The sequence below is a fragment of the Lampris incognitus genome, chromosome 10 (genome assembly GCF_029633865.1).
Source record: "Lampris incognitus isolate fLamInc1 chromosome 10, fLamInc1.hap2, whole genome shotgun sequence".
Taxonomy (NCBI): Eukaryota; Metazoa; Chordata; class Actinopteri; order Lampriformes; family Lampridae; genus Lampris; species Lampris incognitus.
The window spans coordinates 17,950,581-17,970,104 of record NC_079220.1 but is presented as its reverse complement, the minus strand read 5'-3'; the positions used below and the strand labels follow the sequence as shown (position 1 = coordinate 17,970,104).

The 19,524-nt window shown below is 45.2% G+C and overlaps 1 protein-coding gene across 1 annotated transcript; it reads left to right on the top strand.

The window, feature by feature from the left end:
• Positions 1 to 390: 390 nt before the first annotated feature.
• On the top strand, positions 391 to 18,238 carry lin7b (lin-7 homolog B (C. elegans)). Its single transcript, XM_056288111.1, has 6 exons — positions 391 to 684; positions 4,078 to 4,196; positions 11,471 to 11,542; positions 14,200 to 14,409; positions 16,374 to 16,537; positions 16,719 to 18,238. The coding sequence occupies exons 1-6, from the start codon at positions 609 to 611 to the stop codon at positions 16,738 to 16,740; spliced, it is 663 nt and encodes a 220-aa protein (XP_056144086.1). The 5' UTR covers positions 391 to 608; the 3' UTR covers positions 16,741 to 18,238.
• The last annotated feature ends 1,286 nt before the right edge of the window (positions 18,239 to 19,524 follow it).

The following is a 19,524-nucleotide window of genomic DNA, read 5'->3' as shown; positions in this document are numbered from 1 at the left end:
TGTAGTCCGCTGAGACAAGTCACTTGATGAAGCGTTTCTTCCACTAAACGTGTCCGGATGAATTGATTAAACCATGGGATTTCCTTAACTGGATTATTGAGCATGTATCGAGCCATTGTGGCGTACATATTTTCCCAACACCTTAAATTCAAGCCTTAAAAGTCGTCTGTGGGTTCGCGTCTTCAAATGATGCTGTTAAATCCTTAAACAAGCGACCTCCCCGGTGAAGATCCCCCATGATACTTGACGTGCGCGAGCCAGATCAGATTCATGGACCAAAGAAATAGCCCCACGTTGTGACGCCTTGGATTACGTAAACGTGTAGTTCTCAGATGATCTCAACCAAGGGAGGTGTAGTCACTCTGGCTCTCCATTACTCACAACGTCGGGGTCTTTTTGCGTGATCTTGCGCTTATTAACATTCAAATACCTGTTAGCGTTTGGCGCTGCGATAGTATTTCTATTTTTGTGGTGCGTTAGTTGAGAAAACCCGTGCAATCCTCCCAGGGGTAGCGGTGTCAGTATTAGACTTTATTAACCCGTAATCGCGTTTTGCAAGACTAGCACCGTCCGCCCCTCCACCGCAGTGCCATACGAGGAGCCTCACAATGATGTCATCGTATTATCACTCCGGAAAGGAAACGGACATGGCGACGATGTCAGAGCCGCTCTGCCTAGAAAGAGGTAACGCTGACTTTGGTGCGCAGGTTTGCCTCGTCCCGAGTGGTAAAGACAACTCTGACCGTCGTTGCTGTGAGGAGCATGCTTGTTAACTAGATCCGGTGCGAGCTCTTCCATTCATAACCTACTCCGCTCAACGGATTAGTGATGTGAAACACTTTGGACGTGGCTTCCCCCCGATTAAGTAGCCTTATGACTCGCAGGCTGATAGATATTAGTGATGGTGAGCATGGTGAACAGACGTGCAGCGTCTCTGATCGGTGCGTCGTGCACCTGTACCGGGGTACGATGTGGTCAAGAAAGGTGCGTCTTGCTGCCCACCGGTTTGCGAGTTTCCCCTCTGGCTTTGCAGTGGAAATGTGAAATGGCAAATACGGACTTTGTTACAAATTTGATAACGCAGTGAGTCCTTACAGACCACTTCATACCGCTCATCGCAATTCAAACCGCAAAAAAAGTCTCGTTGCTGTAAATAGTTGTGGTAAGGTACTTTCTCAAAGATGAACGTTTCACTGTGGCGAAGTACCAACACGGACAAATTGCCACCAGGGGGCGACGGGCCCCAAAAAGACACTCCACAGTCAAATTCAATATACAGCGACTGAATTGGTCCAGCAAGGTCCTGAAATTATTTTGTAATGGTTGTATTTGGCCTTGGGAATCGATCACGTTTCCACGTTTCCCACGACAGGATCGTGGGAAAGTGAGTTTAGTTAGGATTTATCATCCCTGCGTCCATGAAATCCACTTTGCACATAAAATAATTGTGAGATAGTTGTTTTATTTTCCTTTAGTGACAAGATCGACCAGAATTAGCTTTATAGATATGATTTTCCGTGACCTCAGTGGTTCTCCATGAGCTCATGCGTGAGTTATTACCACAGAACGGTTAAGACGCTGGCATTGTGAAAGACCAGTTATAATCTGAGAATTTACAAGGCAGACACATCTTTCATGTGACAGCTCCCACTCTCACAATTTCTCTTTTCCCATAATTCATCTCTGGGCCCAAAAATGCCCTGTGGCAGGTATTATTAATCTGCCCAAGTTGTGTTGGTAGTGGGCAGTTTTTAATTAGGATACTTCATCCAATTCCACTGCTATTATGAATGGCTGCCATCGTGTTGACCTCTTGCCCCTTACATGATACTCAGTGAACTCAGTTGACAATTAGACCTCACATGCCTACTCCGCCAGTTTCTTCCAGCTCTTGATGATGTGAGTCAGATGAACCTATTTTATGTTATAAGACAGAAGGGTCACTGGCTGTTTTGTCTTGATTGCTCATTACTGAGAGTCCACCTTTGTTCGCTGATGATAACGCTTATTTAACACAGTCATATCACAGTTGCATGACAGGTGTAGGCCTGTGTTGACTGCAGCAGCATGTGCAGAGCAACAGCTGCTGCTTGCAGTCCACAGTGTCACCTGTTCCCCCTAATTTTAAAGTTTTCACAAGCCGGGTCAAATGACTGCTAACCATTCAGAAATATAAGTTTGCTTAAAACACAGTCGTTTTTGTGTGGTATGAGGGGTTGGTTTTGCAAAACCCTGACAGTTGATAATGTGTGCCAGTAGCTAATAAATGATGCAAAGGAAAAATATACCATAATTTATTTGCAGTAAAATACAATGAATTAGAAAAAATATCTCAAAGTTAAAAAAAATCCGAAAGAGGGAGAACATCAGCTCAGTCTGTTAAATATTAAAGTATTGACCCCAAATGTTTTATGAAAATGTTGTAAGAGATGATAAAAATGATTGACAGTAGCGTAGCGGTCTATTCCATTGCCTACCAACACGGGGATTGCCTACTTGAATCCCTGTTACCTCCAGCTTGGTCGGATGTCCCTACAGACACAGTTGGCCATGTCTGTGGTGGGAAGCCGGATGTGGTTATGTGTCCTGGTCGCTGCACTGGTGCCTCCTCTGGTCGGACGGGGCGCCTGCTCGGGGGGGGGGGGACTGGGGGGAATAGCGTGATCCTCCCACGCGCTACATCCCCCTGGTTAAACTCCTCACTGTCAGATGAAAAGAAGCGGCTGGCGACTCCACATGTATCGGAGGAGACATGTGGTAGTCTGCAGCCCTCCCCGGATCGGCAGAGGGGGTGGAGCAGAGACCAGGACAGCTTGGAAGAGTGAGGTAATTGGCATGATACAATTGGGGTGAAAAAAGGGGAATAAAATCCATTAAAAAAACAAAAAATGATTGACAGCATTTTAATACGCACAGTTTAATTTGTGCCGGCACCTCTCCCTGTTGGAACACCTGTGTTATGCCACCTATTTGTAAACCAAAGTGAATTTTTATATGCCATGTTATAGTCCGGAAAGGGTGGCACGGTGGTGCAGACGTTAGCGCGGTCGCCTCACAGCAAGAAGGTCCTGGGTTCAAGCCCCGGGGTAGTCCAACCTTGGGGTCGTCCTCTGTGTCGAGTTTGCATGTTCTCCCCGTGTCTGTGTGGGTTTCCTCCGGGGGCTCTGGTTTCCACCCACAGTCCAAAGATATGCAGGTCAGGTAAATCGGCCGTACTAAATTGTCCTTAGGTGTGTGTGTGTGTGTGTGTGTGTGTGTGTGTGTGTGTGTGTGTGTGTGTGTGTGTGTGTGTGTGTGTGTGTGTGTGTGTGTGTGTGTGTGTGTGTGTGTGTGTGTGTGTGTGTGTGTGTGTGTGTGTGTGTGTGTGTGGGCCTGGCGGCCTGTCCAGGGTGTCTCCCCGGCCTGCCGTCCAATGACTGCTGAAATAGGCTCCAGCAACCCTGAGAGCAGGATAAGCGGTTCGGATAATGGATGAATGAATGAATGAATGAATAGACAGAACACAGCAGGCGTATAACTTATATTCACCTAAATTAAGGAAACTTAATACTAGGGTAAACAAACTCATCGTAACATAAAGTACAATGCCTCAAAGGTAATTCGCCCCCACAAGATGTTTGATTTCAATTCACAAATTGTCTTTATTGTATTGAATGAGTTACTCTGAAACTAAATGACTTCGAAGTTTACTTTTTAAACGCAATACGTTGACATAAAACTGTGTAACATTGAAAAATCTGAAAATGCATAAGCCATCATGTATTGTTGAACAATTAACAAAATCCTCTCTGTGGGTTTTGACATAAAGGCTTGTTAGATTGCCTGTGACAAGTATAATACATAAGCAGGTAAGCAAAACACAGTGTTTTTTGATGTATCACATATGTTTGGTATTTGTTCTGGTTTTATGCACACCAAAAAGAAAAAAATAGATTTTTTTTTGTCTTTCACCCTAATTATTGGAACCTTCACAAGGGTTAAGGCAAACAGTCGAGGTTAGGGCTTACAATACTGTTTTCGCCCTGAAAAGGCTTGTTCAGATTTTTCTCTTCCCTAACAATTTTTGTCTTTGCTCAGATGTGTGCAGGGTGATCGAGCTGTTGGACAGACTGCAGCGCAGCGGGGAGCTGCCCCCTCCCAAACTTCAGGCCTTGCAGAGAGTCCTACAGAGTAAATTCTGCGCCGCCATCAGAGAGGTAGAAATTGCATGGCAACAGCTCGGCCTTCTCTCGCCTCCGTTTAAACATCATTCATCTGACTCTCAGATACTGGTTGTACCATAATGACTGGAAATTTGTGGCAATGCAAATGTGAGAAATTCAAAAATATATATCCTGTCAATGGTGTGTCTTCATACTTGTGTGGATAATTGAGAGTTTTACTGTGGGTATGGTCAAAAACCCATAATCAAGGGTGTCCAGGTAGCATAGCGGTCTGTTCCGTTGCCTACCAACATGGGGATTGGCGGTTCAAATCCCTGTGTTACCTCTGGCTTGGTCGGGCATCCCTACCGACACAATTGGCTGTGTCTGCAGGTGGGAAGCCGGATGTAGGTATGTGTCCTGGTCGCTGCACAAGCGCCTCCTCTGGTTGGTTGGGGTGCCTATTCAGGGGGGAGGGGGAACTGGGGGGGATAGCGTGATCCTCCCACGTGCTATGTCCCCCTGATGAAACTCCTCACTGTCAGGTGAAAAGAAGCGGCTGGCGACTCCACATGTATCAGAGGAGGCATGTGGTAGTCTGCAGCCCTCCCCGGCTCGGCAGAGGGGGTGGAGCAGCGACTGGGACGGCTCGAAAAAAAAGGTAATTGGCCAAATAAAACTGGGGAGAAAACGGGGGGGGGGGGCATAACCAGGAAGTGCAATTATGGTAGTGGATGAATTTATTTAGTGAAAGAGAGAGACAAGAGAGAGAAAATGTCTGACCAGCATACTTCTTGTTTTGCTATAGCTAAGAATTGGTGCACAGATCACTTCCTGGGAAAACCCCCAGAAGGGCACAGTAGTGATCAGTTGTCATGAATTAGTATTGAAAAGAGGTGTAATAATGAAAGGTTTTGACATGTCTCATGTTTATGAACAGTACAGTATGTTTGAGGTCAGTGCTTATCGATCACTAAATCAGAGACTACTAGTCTGGGATTATGATAATGATAGTGGGGCCGAACCAAATCTGTGATGTATCGCCAGTGGCGCAGTTCATGTTCAACACAATTCGGTAAAATGAAAGGTTGAAATAAAATTATGTGAACATGAATATGAATAAATATATATGAACCACAAGAATTACTGTCTTATGATAACAGAAGGATGACCAAATATGAGGACGTATCATTTTGTCCTTGCATATGCAAATGTTTTGACTCCCCTTTTCATCCCTCAATTGATGCATCAAGTGCTGTGATAAACCATGAAGACATTTCAGCTACAAATGGGAAATGTCCCACATTTTAGAGATCCACAACAGATGATCATCCGCAAGAGTGAAATGAATGTCCTAAATTAGAAGCATTTCAGAATCAGAATCAGAATCACATTTATTGCCAAGTACAAGAACATACAAGGAATTTGTCTTGGTATGTTGGTGCAAGGGGGAAGATTAGTAGTAAAAAGTAAAAGATAAAAGTTAAAAAGAAAAAAAAGGTTAAATTAAAAAAAAAATATATATATATATATATATATATACAGTGCTGCTTGAAAGTATGTGAACCCCTTGAGCAGTTTAGATTTTTCTGTTGTTTTACTATGATTTTCTTATTCTATCATCACCAGTTTTTATGTATGAAATGTCAGATATATGTTTATCAGTTGCATGTACTTGTTTAGTGGGACTTGTTTAAGTAGCCCAAAAACTACATGAAACATGGAATTAGTGTATGTGCAAAAGTAAGTGAACCCCCAGCTGCATTGGTTAGGTCAAGCAGGTAACAGACTCGGGTGAAACACATTTGGGTGCTTAATTAATCATTTAAGCAGACCAATGAAAGGAGACATCCTTGGGAAAGGGTTTGGCCTGCACTAATTAAAAGAGAGAGGAAACCAACCAAACCACTGTGGTCCCATACAAATCAACAATGCCGAGAGCAAAGGAGATATCCGAGGACATGAAGATGAGGGGAGTGACAGCCCGTCAGTCTGGGGAGGGCTATAAGACCATCTCCAAAAGATTCCAGCTCCATCCATCCACTGTAAGACAAATAATTTACAAATGGACGGCCTTCAACATGACAGCAACTCTGCCTAGAAGTGGACGCCCATCAAAACTATCACCCAGAAGTACCAGAAAAATAATAAATCAGGTAAAGGCCAACCCACACATCACCTCTAGAGAGTTGCACACCTCTCTGGTAGCATCTGGGACAAATGTGCATGCGTCTTTCATGGGAGGGTTGCTAGAAGGAAGCCTCTGCTCTCAAAAAAAGAACAAAGCTGCCCGTTTCAACTTTGCCAGAGAGCACTTGGACAAACCAGAGGCCTTCTGGAAGTCCATTCTCTGAACAGACGAGTCCAAAATAGAATTATTTGGTCACAATCAAAACCAACATGTTTGGAGAAAAGCCAACACTGCATATGAAGAAAAGAACCTCCTCCCAACAGTGAAGCATGGTGGTGGAAATGTGAAGGTCTGGGGCTGCTTTTCTGCTTCTGGACCTGGACGACTCCATATTATCCAAGGAACCATGAATTCTCTGGCATATCAACAAATTCTTGACCAGAATCTCCTGCCATCAGTCAGGGAGTTGAAGCTGGGACGAAAATGGATTATGCAACAAGACAATTACCCAAAGCATTCCAGCAAAACTACAAAGGAATGGCTTCAGAGAAAGAGGATTCGTACTCTGGATTGGCCCAGTCAAAGTCCGGATCTTAATCCAATTGAAATGTTGTGGCGAGACCTGAAGAAGTTGGTACATACCAGATGTCCCTCCAACCTCTCTCAACTGGCTGAGTTTTGCAAGGAGGAGTGGGCAAAAATTCCCATAAGCAGATGCGAGAGACTGGTTAGTGGTTACAGAAGACGTTTGGTTGAAGTAATGGCTGCAAAAGGAGGAGCCACAAGCTACTAATACAAGGGTTCACATACTTTTGCACATGTTAAATTTTCAGTTTTTGTGAAATAAACTACCTTTGTTGAATTAAATAATGAAAATATATCTCTTTTTGTGTGTGTGTCCATTATTTGGAAGGTGTGCTTTACAAATTGGGATTTGGATGTATGTGTAATAAGCTTATTTTAATGTTTTTTACAAAAACAGTGACCATGTCTGGAGGGTTCACAAACTTTCAAGCAGCACTGTATATATATATATATATATATATATATATATATATACACACACACACACACAAGATAAAATAAAAACGAGAGTATAACGTGCAATGAGGTGCAATCAATACCGGTTCAGAGTTGAAAATTTAGGGTGAGTGTCTTTACCTCACAATAATACGTAAGTGAATCTTCTTCTTTCGGTTGCTCCCATTGAGGGTCGCCACAGTGGATCATCCATTTCCATCACTTCTTGTCCTCTGCATCTTCCTCTGTCACACCAGCCACCAGTATGTCCTCCCTCACCACATCTATAAACCTCCTCTTTGGCCTTCCTCTTTTCCGGTTCCCTGGCAGCTTCATCTTCAGCATCCTTCTCCCTCTCCCAATATACTCAGCATCTTTTCGTCAGTGCCACCATCTCCGAGCCATACAACATAGCTGGTCTCACAACCATCTTGTAAACCTTCCCTTTAACTCTTGCTGATACCCTTCTGTCGCAAATCACTGCTGACACTCTTCTCCACCCACTCCACCCTGCCTGCACTCTCTTCTTCACCTCTCTTCTGCACTCCCCGTTACTTTGAACAGTTGACCCCAAGTATTTAAACTCATCCACCTTCGTTACCTCTACTCCTTGCATCCTCACCAGTCCCTTGTCCTCCCTCTTGTTCATGCATGTGTATTCCGTCTTGCTCCTACTGACTTCCATTCCTCTTCTCTCCAGTGCATACCTCCACCTCTCCAGGCTCTCCTCAACATGCTCCCTGCTCTCATTACAGATCACAATGTCATCCGTGAACACCATAGGCCACAGAGACTCCTGCCTGATCTCATCCATCAACCTGTCTGTCATCATTGCAAATAAGAAGGGGCTCAGAGCTGATCCTTGATGTAATCCCACCTCCATCTTGAACCCATCCATCCCTCCTACCGCACACCTCACCACTGTCACACTGCTCTCATACATATCCTGCACCACTGTTATATACTTCTCTGCCACTCCCAACTTCCTCATTCAATACCAAACCCCCTGTCTCACCACCCTGTGATATGCTTTCTCTGAATCCACAAAGACACAATGTAACTCCTTCTGACCTTCTCTATACTTCTCAAGCAACATTCTCAAATTAAATATCCTGTCTGTAGTGCTCTTTCATGGCATGAAACCATACTGCTGCTCACTAATCATCACCTCTCTCTCCTCTTAACCTAGCTTCTATTACTCTTTCCCATAACTTTATGCTGTGGCTGATCAACTTTATACCTCTGTAGTTATTATAGCTCTGCACATCGCCCTTGTTCTTGAAAATCAGTACCAGTATGCTTCTTCTCCACTCCTCAGGCATCCTCTCACTGTCCAAGATTGTGTTAAACAATCTAGTTAAAAACCCCACTACCATCTCGCCTAAACACCTCCATGCCTCCACAGGTATGTCATCAGGACCAACCCCCTTTCCACTCTTCATCCTCTTAATAGTTGCCCTCACTTCCTCTTTGCTAATCCACCACACTTCCTGATTCACTATCCCCACACCATCCAACCTTCTCTCTCTCTCATTTTCTTCATTCATCAGCCCCTCAAAGTGCTCCTTCCACCTTCTCAGCACACTCTCCTCACTTGTCAGCCAATTTCCATCTCTATCCTTGATCGCCCTTACCTGCTGCACATCCTTCCCAGCTCAGTCCCTCTCCCTGGCCAATTGGTACAAGTCCTTTTCTCATTCCGTAGTGTCGAACCTCTCATACAACTCACCACACTCCTTTTCCTTTGCCACCTCTCTCTTTGCTTTATGTCGCATCTCCTTGTACTCCTGTCTATTTTCTTCATCTCTCTGATTATCCCACTTCTTCTTTGCCAACCTCTTCCTCTGTATACTTTGCTGTACTTCCACATTCCACCACCAAGTCTCCTTGTCTTTCTTCCTCTGTTCAGATGACACACCAAGTACCTTCCTAGCGGTCTCCCTCTCTATTTCTGCAGTAGTTGCCTAGCCATCTGGATACTCTTCGCTACCACCCTGAACTCCACAGAACAGTTTTCCTTCTTCAACTTCCACCATCTGATCCTTGGCTCTGCCTTCACTCTTTTCCTCTTCTTGATCTCCAAAGTCATCCTACAGACCACCATCTGATGCTGTCTGGCTAGTTTCTCCCCTGTCACCACCTTGCTGTCTCCAATCCCTTTCAGATCGTGCCTCCTACATAAGATATAGTCCACCTGTGTGCACTTTCCTCAACTCTTATACGTCACTGTGTTTCTTCCTCTTCTTGAAACATGTAGTCACCACAGCCATTTCCATCCTTTTTGCAAAATCCATCTGTCCTTCCACATTCCTCTTTGACACCATACCTACAGATCACCTCCATTCCCTTCACCAACATCCCCATTTAAGTCCACTTCAATCAGCAATCTTTCCTCCATGGGACACTCTCCACCCCTTCATCCAACTCACTCCAGAATTCTTCCTTCTCTTCCATCTCACACCCAACTTGCAGGGCATAAGCACTGACAATATTCATCATCACATCTTCGATTTTCAGCTTCATACTCATCACTCTGTCCAACACTCTCTTCACCTGCAACACGCTCTTGACATACTCTTCCTTCATGAATGCCCCTATCCCATTTCTCCTCCCATCCACAGCACGGTAGAAGAGTTTGAACCCACCTCCAATGCTCCTGGCTTTACTCACCTTGCACCTGGCATCTTGCACACTATATCTACCATCCTTCTCTCCATCATATCAGCCAGCTCTCTCCCATTCAAAGTTCTGTTTCTCACCTCCACACTCTTACCCTTCTTCCTCTCCTGCTGCCTCTGGACATGCCTTCCCCCTCTCCTTCTCCTTTGCTGAACAGTAGTATAGTTTCCACCGGCACCCTGCTGGCCAACAGTACTGGTGGCGGTAATTGGTAACCCGGGCCTCAACCGATCTGATATGGAAATCTGATTTATGTTCCACATATTTGATTTGGCAAAGGTTTTATGCCGGATGCCCTTGCTGATGCAACCCTCCCCATTTGTCCAGGATTAGGACTGGCACTGAGAATGCACTGGCTTGTGCATCCTCCATGGCTAGGTTGGAGATGCACCAGGCTCTGGTGTACCAAATATTCAAGAAGGAGTTTTCCTATTTTGAAGTTGCTCTTTATTCTGTGTCATATATTTGGTAAGTTCATAGGTCTGTGCTATAACATACAGCAGGACCATTGAGTTTTGGACATGAATGCAGGTAGTATGACACAAGAAAAGATGTAAAATTGTGTGCTGATATGACCATATGATAAAAAAAACCCTATCAACTGTTTACAGTGGTTACAAAGCGGTAGGCCTACTCTATGTGTACTGTAGGTAGGTGAACCAATACCAGGTAACACTGTTAACACTGTGTGTATCCCCTCATCACCTGCCTGTCCCCGCCTCTTGAACAGTGTTTGGAATCAATTTCTTTTTCATAAACCCACAACTGATAGAAATGGAGAACTTTCAATACTGCAATATGTGTTGCAGTACTGCAGCAAAAGTCGATGCTATGTGAACTTTGTAGTGAAGCACCTCCATTCAAGACCTTAATGAGAAAGCATCTTAAAGTGATGGAGTTGATCCAAACCCTGCTGTTGCCTAGAAAGGCATGTTTTTATTCACTCACAGATATAGGCTATCCTGTTGACCTGCATCACGCACACCACCAAAATCCTTAAGGTTGGACATGCCTTAGTTTTGGATGTGACACTGGTTTAGTTAAAGCCTAATTGAAGAAAAAAGTTGCCTGCCAGTCATATAAGTGTGTAAAATGGATATGGGTGGGTGACACATCCTGTGCATAGGTAACCCTCACAGGTAACACAAAACTAGACTACATAAAAATGACACGTTTTCATCACTTTGATATAGCTATCAAGCTCGTAAAACACAAATGCATCTTTCATGTACCGCACACAGTTCCTTCACCTCCTCCTATGAAGGGGTTGAGACCGGTGGAGCACAGGCTAGTCTGAATTGTTTGCTGCATGTCCAGGTTAGCATGCCCCACCACCTCAGCTGTATTGTGATTTAAGTCTAAACCCTCATTGATTTAACCGTGTGTCATGTGTTGCATTTGGCTCAGGTGATTTCTTCTCAACTGATTTGCAATGGTATGTATTGGTTTCATGTCATTTTCCTTTTCCTAATGTATGGTCTACTATGCCCTCCCGCAGGTGTATGAGCAGCTCTATGACACTCTTGACATTGTAGGAGGCCCGGAGGTGCGCGCACAGGCAACTGCCAAGGTAATAGTCACATGCAAAATGGATTAATAGAGGGTGTCTGGGTGGCGTGGCGGTCTATTCCGTTGCCTACCAACACGGGGATCAGCTGTTCGAATCCCCGTGTTACCTCCGGGTTGGTCGGGTGTCCTTACAGACACAGATAGCGGTGTCTGCGGGTGGGAAGCTGGATGTGGGTATGTGTCCTGGTCACTGCACTAGCACTTCCTCTGGTCAGTCGGGGCACCTGTTTGAATGGGAGGGGAAACTGGGGGGAATAGCGTGGTCCTCCCATGTGGTCCTCCCACGTGCTATGTCCCTGTGGCGAGACTCCTCACTGTCAGGTGAAAAGAAGCAGCTGGCGACTCCACATGTATCAGAGGAAGCATGTGGTAGTCTGCAGCCCTCCCCGGATCGGCAGAGGGGGTGGAGCAGCGGCCGGGATGGCTCAGAAGAGTGGGGTAAAGCTCTGCCTCTGAGGGTCATCTCACTTCAGACCAGAGATTGTGCAGGCTGTCATGGATACAAAGAAGTCATTGTCATAGACACATTGTAATATTGATCTGAGTAATAATCCTAATCACAATAACAGTAAACAACCACAGATATCAGAGTTGAGTGTTCAAGTAAAGGGTAATGAAATAAGAGTTAAGAGTTCAGTTGTCTCCCGTAGACCTCCCAAGTGGTGACTGCAATCAGTTTGTTAATTAAGTTTCCTTTATTAATCCCCTTGGGGGTAACTGCAACTCCGGTTCTTTTCCCAACTCCAGTTCTTTTCCCATTGTCTTGCTCAGGGGCACAGACAGGAGTATAAACCCTAACATGCATGTCTTTTTGATGGTGGGGGAAACCGGAGCACCCAGAGAAAACCCACCGCAGACACGGGGAGAACATGCAAACTCCACACAGAGGACGACCTGGGATGACCCCCAAGATTGGACAACCCTGGGGTTCGAACCAGGACCTTCTTGCTGTGAGGCGACAGCACTAACCACTGGGCCACTGTGCCACCCCAGTTTGGAGTCCTTCGGCGTACATCCTTGTCCGTTTTGGTTTTGTTGCCTGTGGCATAGTAAATGGGACTTTTGGATCCTGTTTTCCAGTTAGTCTTTCACTGAAATATATTTAATATTGTAAGTAGAAATTACACATGGCTCTTACACCAATCAGCCAAAACATTAAAACCACTGCCTAATATTGTGTAGGTCCCCTTCGTGTCACCAAAACAGCTCTGACCTGTCGAGGTATGGACTCCACAAGACCTCTGAAGGTGTCCTCTGCTATCTGGCACCGAGACGTTAGCAGCAGATCCTTTAAGTCATGGGGCCTCCATGGATTGGACGTGTTTTTCCAACACATCCCACAGATGTTCGATCAGAAGGAGATCTGGGGATTTTGGAGACCAAGGCAACACCTTGAACACTTTGTTGTGTTCCTCAAACCATTCCTGAACAATTTTTGCAGTGTAGCAGGGTGCATTATCCTGCTGAAAGAGGCCACTGCCACCAGGGAATACCGTTGCCATGAAGGGGTGTACCTGTTCTTCAATAATGTTTAGGTAGGTGGTATGTGTCAAAGTAACATCCACATGAATGCCAGGACCAAAGGTTTCTCAGCAGAACATTTCCCAAAGTGGTTTGCCTTCTTCCTATAGTGCATACTGGTGCCATCTCTTCCCAGGTAAATCACGCACACGCACCCAGCCGTCCACATGATGTAAAGGAAAACATGATTCATTAGACCAGGCCACCTTCCTCCATGGTCCAGTTCTGATGCTCACGTGCCCATTGTAGGTGCTTTCGGTGGTGGACAGGGGTCATCATGGACACTCTGACCGGTCTGCAGCTACACAGCCCTATATACAGCAAGCTGTGATGCACTGTGTATCCTGACACCTGTCTATCATAGCCAGCATGAACTTTTTCAGCAATTTGAGCTACAGTAGCTCCTCTGTGGGATCGGACCAGATGGGCTAGCCTTCGCTCCGAACGAGGCAGTCGTTTTACACTCCTATGCATTTTACATGGATTTGAAATGTGGAAGAATCTGGAATCTCATGTTTAGGGACAACATGACACAAAGGGTCTAGAGCACAGTTGAGCTTGTTCATAAAGGTGAAATCAACAGTGGAAGTGTCAGTTGTCACCTGAAAAGTTGATATGATTTTAATTATTTTCACTTGCTTCGCCAACGCTGAGAGAATTTCTGGTGAATGTCACTGTGCTATCCATGTTGTCTAGACTGGTGAAGCCCCACCGCACAAGTGTCTGCCATACCCTTGTTGAAAATGAGTGATGGTGAGAAAATCAGCTTTTCTGATTAAATCAGTCAATCAAGTTGCATTTTATATAGCGCTTTTCTAGCTGCAACAGCTACTCAAAGCGCTATTGAAAACTGTAACAACCATACCACAAACTATGGAATGAAAATTGGCATATAATCAGGAGGGGAAAAAAATCAACCATCTCACTCAAAGAGGTTAATTTTTACAGCTTGTGCCCTCCCGGAAAGTTTGCTGCCTTTGAAATCCATGATTATTTTTCTGTACTATTTGGGCTTTTCATTAAAGTGTAGCAGCTGTAAGATGGTTGCTCACAGACTGAAGAACACCAGTCACACCAGCAATCAGGATCTGCACAATTCTAATTTTTTTTTTACTTTGTTTATTACCCCTTTGCCAGGCCACAGTTGCAGCCTTCGCGGCCAGTGAAGGTCACGCCCATCCACGTGTAGTAGAGTTGCCCAAGACGGATGAGGGGCTGGGATTCAACATCATGGGGGGCAAGGAGCAGAACTCTCCCATCTACATCTCCAGGGTTATCCCTGGGGGGGTGGCTGACCGCCAGGGTGGGCTAAAGCGAGGAGATCAGCTGCTTTCTGTCAATGGAGTGGTATGAGGGGTTGGGAAGAGTGGGTAGGGGGGATTATTGACAATCGTTAAAATACTTAATGAGTTTACATATAGCTGGTTGCCTTGACTTGCTGCTATTAAAGTTATTACGACAATTCAGAAAGATCTTGAATCATAATTATTTGTCACAGGGAGTCCGTGTAGCGTAGCGGTCTATTCCGTCGCTTACCAACATGGGGATCACCCTGTGTTACCTCTGGCTTGGTTGGGCATCCCTACAGACACAATTGGCTATGTCTGTGGGTGGCAAGCTGGATTTAGGTATGTGTCCTGGTCGCTACACAAGCGCTTCCTCTGGTCGGTCGGGGCATCTGTTCAGGGGGAAGGGTGAACTCGGGGGAATAGCGTGATCCTCCCACGTGCTACGTTCCCCTGGTGAAACTCCTCACTGTCAGGTGAAAAGAAGCGGCTGGCGGCTCCACATGTATCAGAGGAGGCATGTGGTAGTCTGCAGCCCCCCCCCCCCCCCCCGGGTCAGCAGAGGGGGTGGCGCAGCAACCAGGACTGCTCGGAAGAGTTGGGTAATTGGGGAAAAGGGGGAAAAATCCACCAAAAATTTATTTTTTTATTTGTCACAGTTTCATTGACATTTTTATCCAAGTGTGAATGGTATGTGTGTGTGCGCGCGTGTGTGTGTGTGTGTGTGTGTGTGTGAGTGTTTCCATTTTTCATTTGTATAGAAAGTCGCTAAATATTCTGCAGGATTCCTTCTTTTTCTTATTGTTCAGAAAGGCAATTGTACAGGAGAATTTTTTCTCGGAACCAAATCAAAACTCTCCCTTTGTTTGAAGTATAAGCTGCATATTACTGTTTAACTATCAACATTCCAACGTTTTCTTGAGGTCATGTGACACATAAAGGGTACCAAGCTAAGAGTGATGAGAGTTTCATATTGTAAAAAGAAAATAGAACACTAGAGGATGAATGCACCCACCGCTCATCTCATCTCATCATCAGCCACTTCTCCGGGGTTGGGTCGCAGTGGCAGCAAGCTGAGTAGGGCACTCCAGACGTCCCTCTCCCCAGCAACACCCTCCAGCTCCTCCTGGGGGATCCCAAGGCATTCCCAGGCCAGATTGGACATGTAGCCCCTCAGGCGAGTTCTGGGTCTACCCCTGGGTCTCCTTCCAGTTGGATGGCCCGGAAAACCTCCTGAGGAAGGCTCCCAGGAGGCCTCCTAATCAGATGCCCGAACCACCTCAACTGGCTCCTTTTGACACAAGGGGGCCAGAGGCTCTGCTCTGAGCTCCCTCTGGATGTCCGAGCTCCTCACCCTATCTCTAAGGCTGAGCCCAGACACCCTAGGGAGGAAACTCATTTCAGCCGCTTGTATCCGCAATCTCACCCTTTCTGTCACTACCCAAAGCTCATGACCATAGGTGAGGGTTGGAACGAGGATTGACTGGTAAATTGAGAGCTTTGCCTCCCAGCTCAGCTCCCTCTTCACCACAACGGTTTGGTACAACATCCGCATTTCTGCTGATGCTGCACCAACCCCCCTGTCAATCTCCCGCTCCATCCTACCCTCACTTGTGAACAAGACCCCGAGATACTTGAACTGCTTCACTTGAGGCAACAACTCATCCCCAACCCGGAGGGAGCAATCCACCATTTTCCGGTAGAGAACCATGGCCTCAGACTTGGAGGTGCTGAATCTTATCCTGGCCATTACACACTCAGCTGCAAATCGCCCCAGTGTGCACTGGAGGTCGCGTTCTGATGAAGCCAACAAAACCACATCATCTGCAAAGAGCAGAGATGCAATTCTGAGGTTCCCAAAATGGACACACTCCTCACCTTAGCTGCGCCTTGAGATCCTGTCCATGAATATCGCAAACCTATGTTTGTGAACATCACAAACCTAAAAAACAAATATGCACCACTCCTCTGTATGAATATGTGTACTCACCCTGCCCCTGTCTTGTTCTGTTTTGGTTAATGCAGAGTGTGGAGGGAGAACACCATGAGAAGGCTGTGGAGCTGCTGAAGGCTGCACAGGGCTCTGTCAAGCTGGTGGTCAGGTACACCCCCAAGGTACTGGAGGAAATGGAGGCCCGTTTTGAGAAGATGAGGAGTGCCAGGAGGCGTCAGCAACACACCAGCTACTCGTGAGGCCCCCTCGTTAGTCTGCACACACACACACAGCACTGACTGACACATGCACTGCCTTCTTTACCTCCCATAGCCTTATGTTTCAATGTGTTTTGCCCACTGCAGCAAGTGGAGGTATGTATGTATAAAAACACGTACAATCCGTGGCATAATTCTCTTCATCTCTTTCCAACACAGATCATTGGAGTCCCGTGGCTAGCCAATCCAACGCCTCCATTGACCTCATCAATCCGCCCACCTTACTACTCTACTCCAGTGGGAGGCAAGACCTTAGACGAGCGGAAAAAGCAACCAAAGTAGACAACAAAGACCTGTAATTGCTGTATGTTTATTAAGAAGTTGTGAATTAGGAATTTTGTGCCCTTCCCACTTCTCCCTCTTCCTTAGGGGAATGCCTAGCAAGCTCATTGTCTAACCTCTGTACATTTCCTGTTTGCGGTGTGATATCTGCCTCCTAGTGCATAAGGGCAACAGATTATATGTGTATGGTTGAATTAGCCTATAGAGTTAGGATTTCAAAGCCTGTTTACTTTTGTATTCTTATTTTTACATGAGATTACTCTGTGCTGCATTCCTGAGTGGAGTGCATTGTCTCTAGCACTATACATTGGAGCGGAGGCTGTAGTATGGTGAACATGGTCCAGAAACTTTGACTGTTTGTCTTTTGCTACAGTTCTCCCATCTCCCAACCCAGAGGGCTAACCAAAAGCAATTTGGGCGAACTGAAAATCTGGGTCCGTAAATATCAAGCGTCTCAGAATTACTCTCAAGAATCGCGCTCAAAGTACGACAAGGACTAGGTTAGGGAGTTAGTTATAAAGCTGCATGTGCTCTCAGGTAGGAGTATGACTCCTAAGAAAAGACTGACCTTACTATTTTACAACACTTTGACCTGCAAAGTGAAATTTCCGTGCCATATTGTAGCTTTCACTTCAGTGCAGACTGCAGTCTGCATACACATATTTCTTAGACTTAATAGACCCATAGCTCACTTAGTAAGTTCTTATTCCTCTCATTTTTTTTTAATTTCAGTGTAAGTATAACTAAACAGGCTCGACACTGGTTTAAATTTCCCCTATCTAAGTAGAGCAGTATCAAGAGGTCATGGAAAGGAGGTCATCAGCCACCTCTGGAGTTTAAACCTTTGTCAGTGTGGTTGCTCAAGTCATGCGTAGACCCAGGCCGTTAAGTGTAAAGTTTAGTTTCCATGGAAGTAAGAGGAGAAGATCTCAGCGTTGGAGAATTTGCATTTTGGATAAAATCAATCACAAAAAGTATTCCATTTGGATCAAGTCAATTTCTTTTCATAAGCTCCGCATCGTCGAGTGTTCCCAATACATCCCTCTTGTGATGAGATGTAGACACATGACTTGGCTCAACGCCATCTGCTGGGACCTCCTAATAGGTTTGCACACCTCCACCTCTCCTAATAATTGGAGAACTTAGGGGAGCTTTCTAATGAAAAGGAATGTTGATAAAATCCTCTTATTCTGATTCAGGACCAAAATTGTGCCACTATGAGACTTTTCCAACAGTTAAGATCGATTTCCTATTCTGAGATGCTTGATTACTACGAGCCCTGATCTGGATTCAGTGGCTGGCAAAGGGCAACCTGGTGTGAAATAAGCATTCCAAAACTTTCATTTAATTTATTTATTGTATTTATTCACATAATTTATTCATGAAATAAAGCTAAAAGTGGTTTAAACCGTTTTCATTCCTAATCTGGTGTAAATATTAAAATCCTTCAATATATCAAAATACAATTACCCAAGACTGGGGTCCATATAATCAAGTCACGTTAGTATGTATTGCTCAGAATCAGAAATTTGTCTTTATAAGACTCGGATGAGGAAAACCTCCGCCAGAAAAAAAAAAGTAAAAGTGGAAGAAACCTCAGGATGAGCAACAAAAGAGAGATTCTACTTCTGGAACAGGCAAACACGCAATAGGTGTCGAATACACTGAGTAGACAAGAGTAATAGATTTAAAATATACAAACAAAGGATTACACACAATGCAAGATAATGCATAATATAAACAAATGCATTTTAGCAAAGCAATGACTATTATTACTGAATAAGAAGACCTGTAGAGAGCAAATGCAAAGCATATAGAATGGAGAAGGATCGTCTCTGAGCCCTTTCTTGTTTGCAATGGTGATGGAGTTTGACGAACGAGATCAGGCAGGAGTCTCCGTGGACTATGATGTTCGTGGATGACATTGTGATCGGTAGTGAGAGTAGGGATGAGGTTGAGGAGAGCCCGGAGAGGTGGAGGTATTCACTGGAGAGAAGAGGAATGAAAGTCAGTAGGTACAAGATGGAATGCTTATGCATGAACGAGAGGGAGGACGGGAATGGTGAGGATGCAAGGAATGGAGGTGACAGAGGTGGATGAGTTTAAATACTTGGGGTCAACTGTACAAAGTAATGGGAAGTGTTGAAGTGAGTTGAGGAAGCGAGTGAAGGCAGGGTGGACGGGGTGGAGAAGAGTGTCAGGAGTGATTTGCAACAGAAGGGTACCAGCAAGAGTTAAAGGGAAGGTTTACAAGATGATTGTGAGACCAGCTATGTTATATGGTTTGGAGACAGTGGCACTGATGAAAAGACAGGAGGCAGAGCTGGAGGTGGCAGAGTTGAAGATCCTAAGATTTTCCTTGGGAGTGATGAAGATGGGCATGATTAGGAATGAGTATATTAGAGGGACAGCTCAGGCTGGATGGTTCGGAGACAAAGCAAGAAAGGCAAGATTGAGATGGCTTGGACATGTGTGGAGTCGAGATGCTGGGTATATTGGGGGAAGGATGCTGAATATGGAGCTGCCAGGGAACAGGAAAAGAGGAAGGCCAAAGAGGAGATTTATGGATGTGGTGAGGGGACACATGCAGGTGGCTGGTGATACAGAGGACAGGAAGAGATGGAAACGGATGATCCACCATGGTGACCCCTAACGGGAGCAACCGAAAGTAATAGTAGTAGTA

Bases quoted from the DNA above. Each gene is read 5' to 3' on its own strand.
- lin7b (XM_056288111.1), top strand. From the start codon at position 609: ATGATGTCATCGTATTATCACTCCGGAAAGGAAACGGACATGGCGACG. The intron at 14,410-16,373 runs GTATGAGGGGTT...TGGTTAATGCAG, and splicing joins TGCTTTCTGTCAATGGAGTG to AGTGTGGAGGGAGAACACCA. The intron at 16,538-16,718 runs GTGAGGCCCCCT...TTTCCAACACAG, and splicing joins CAGCAACACACCAGCTACTC to ATCATTGGAGTCCCGTGGCT.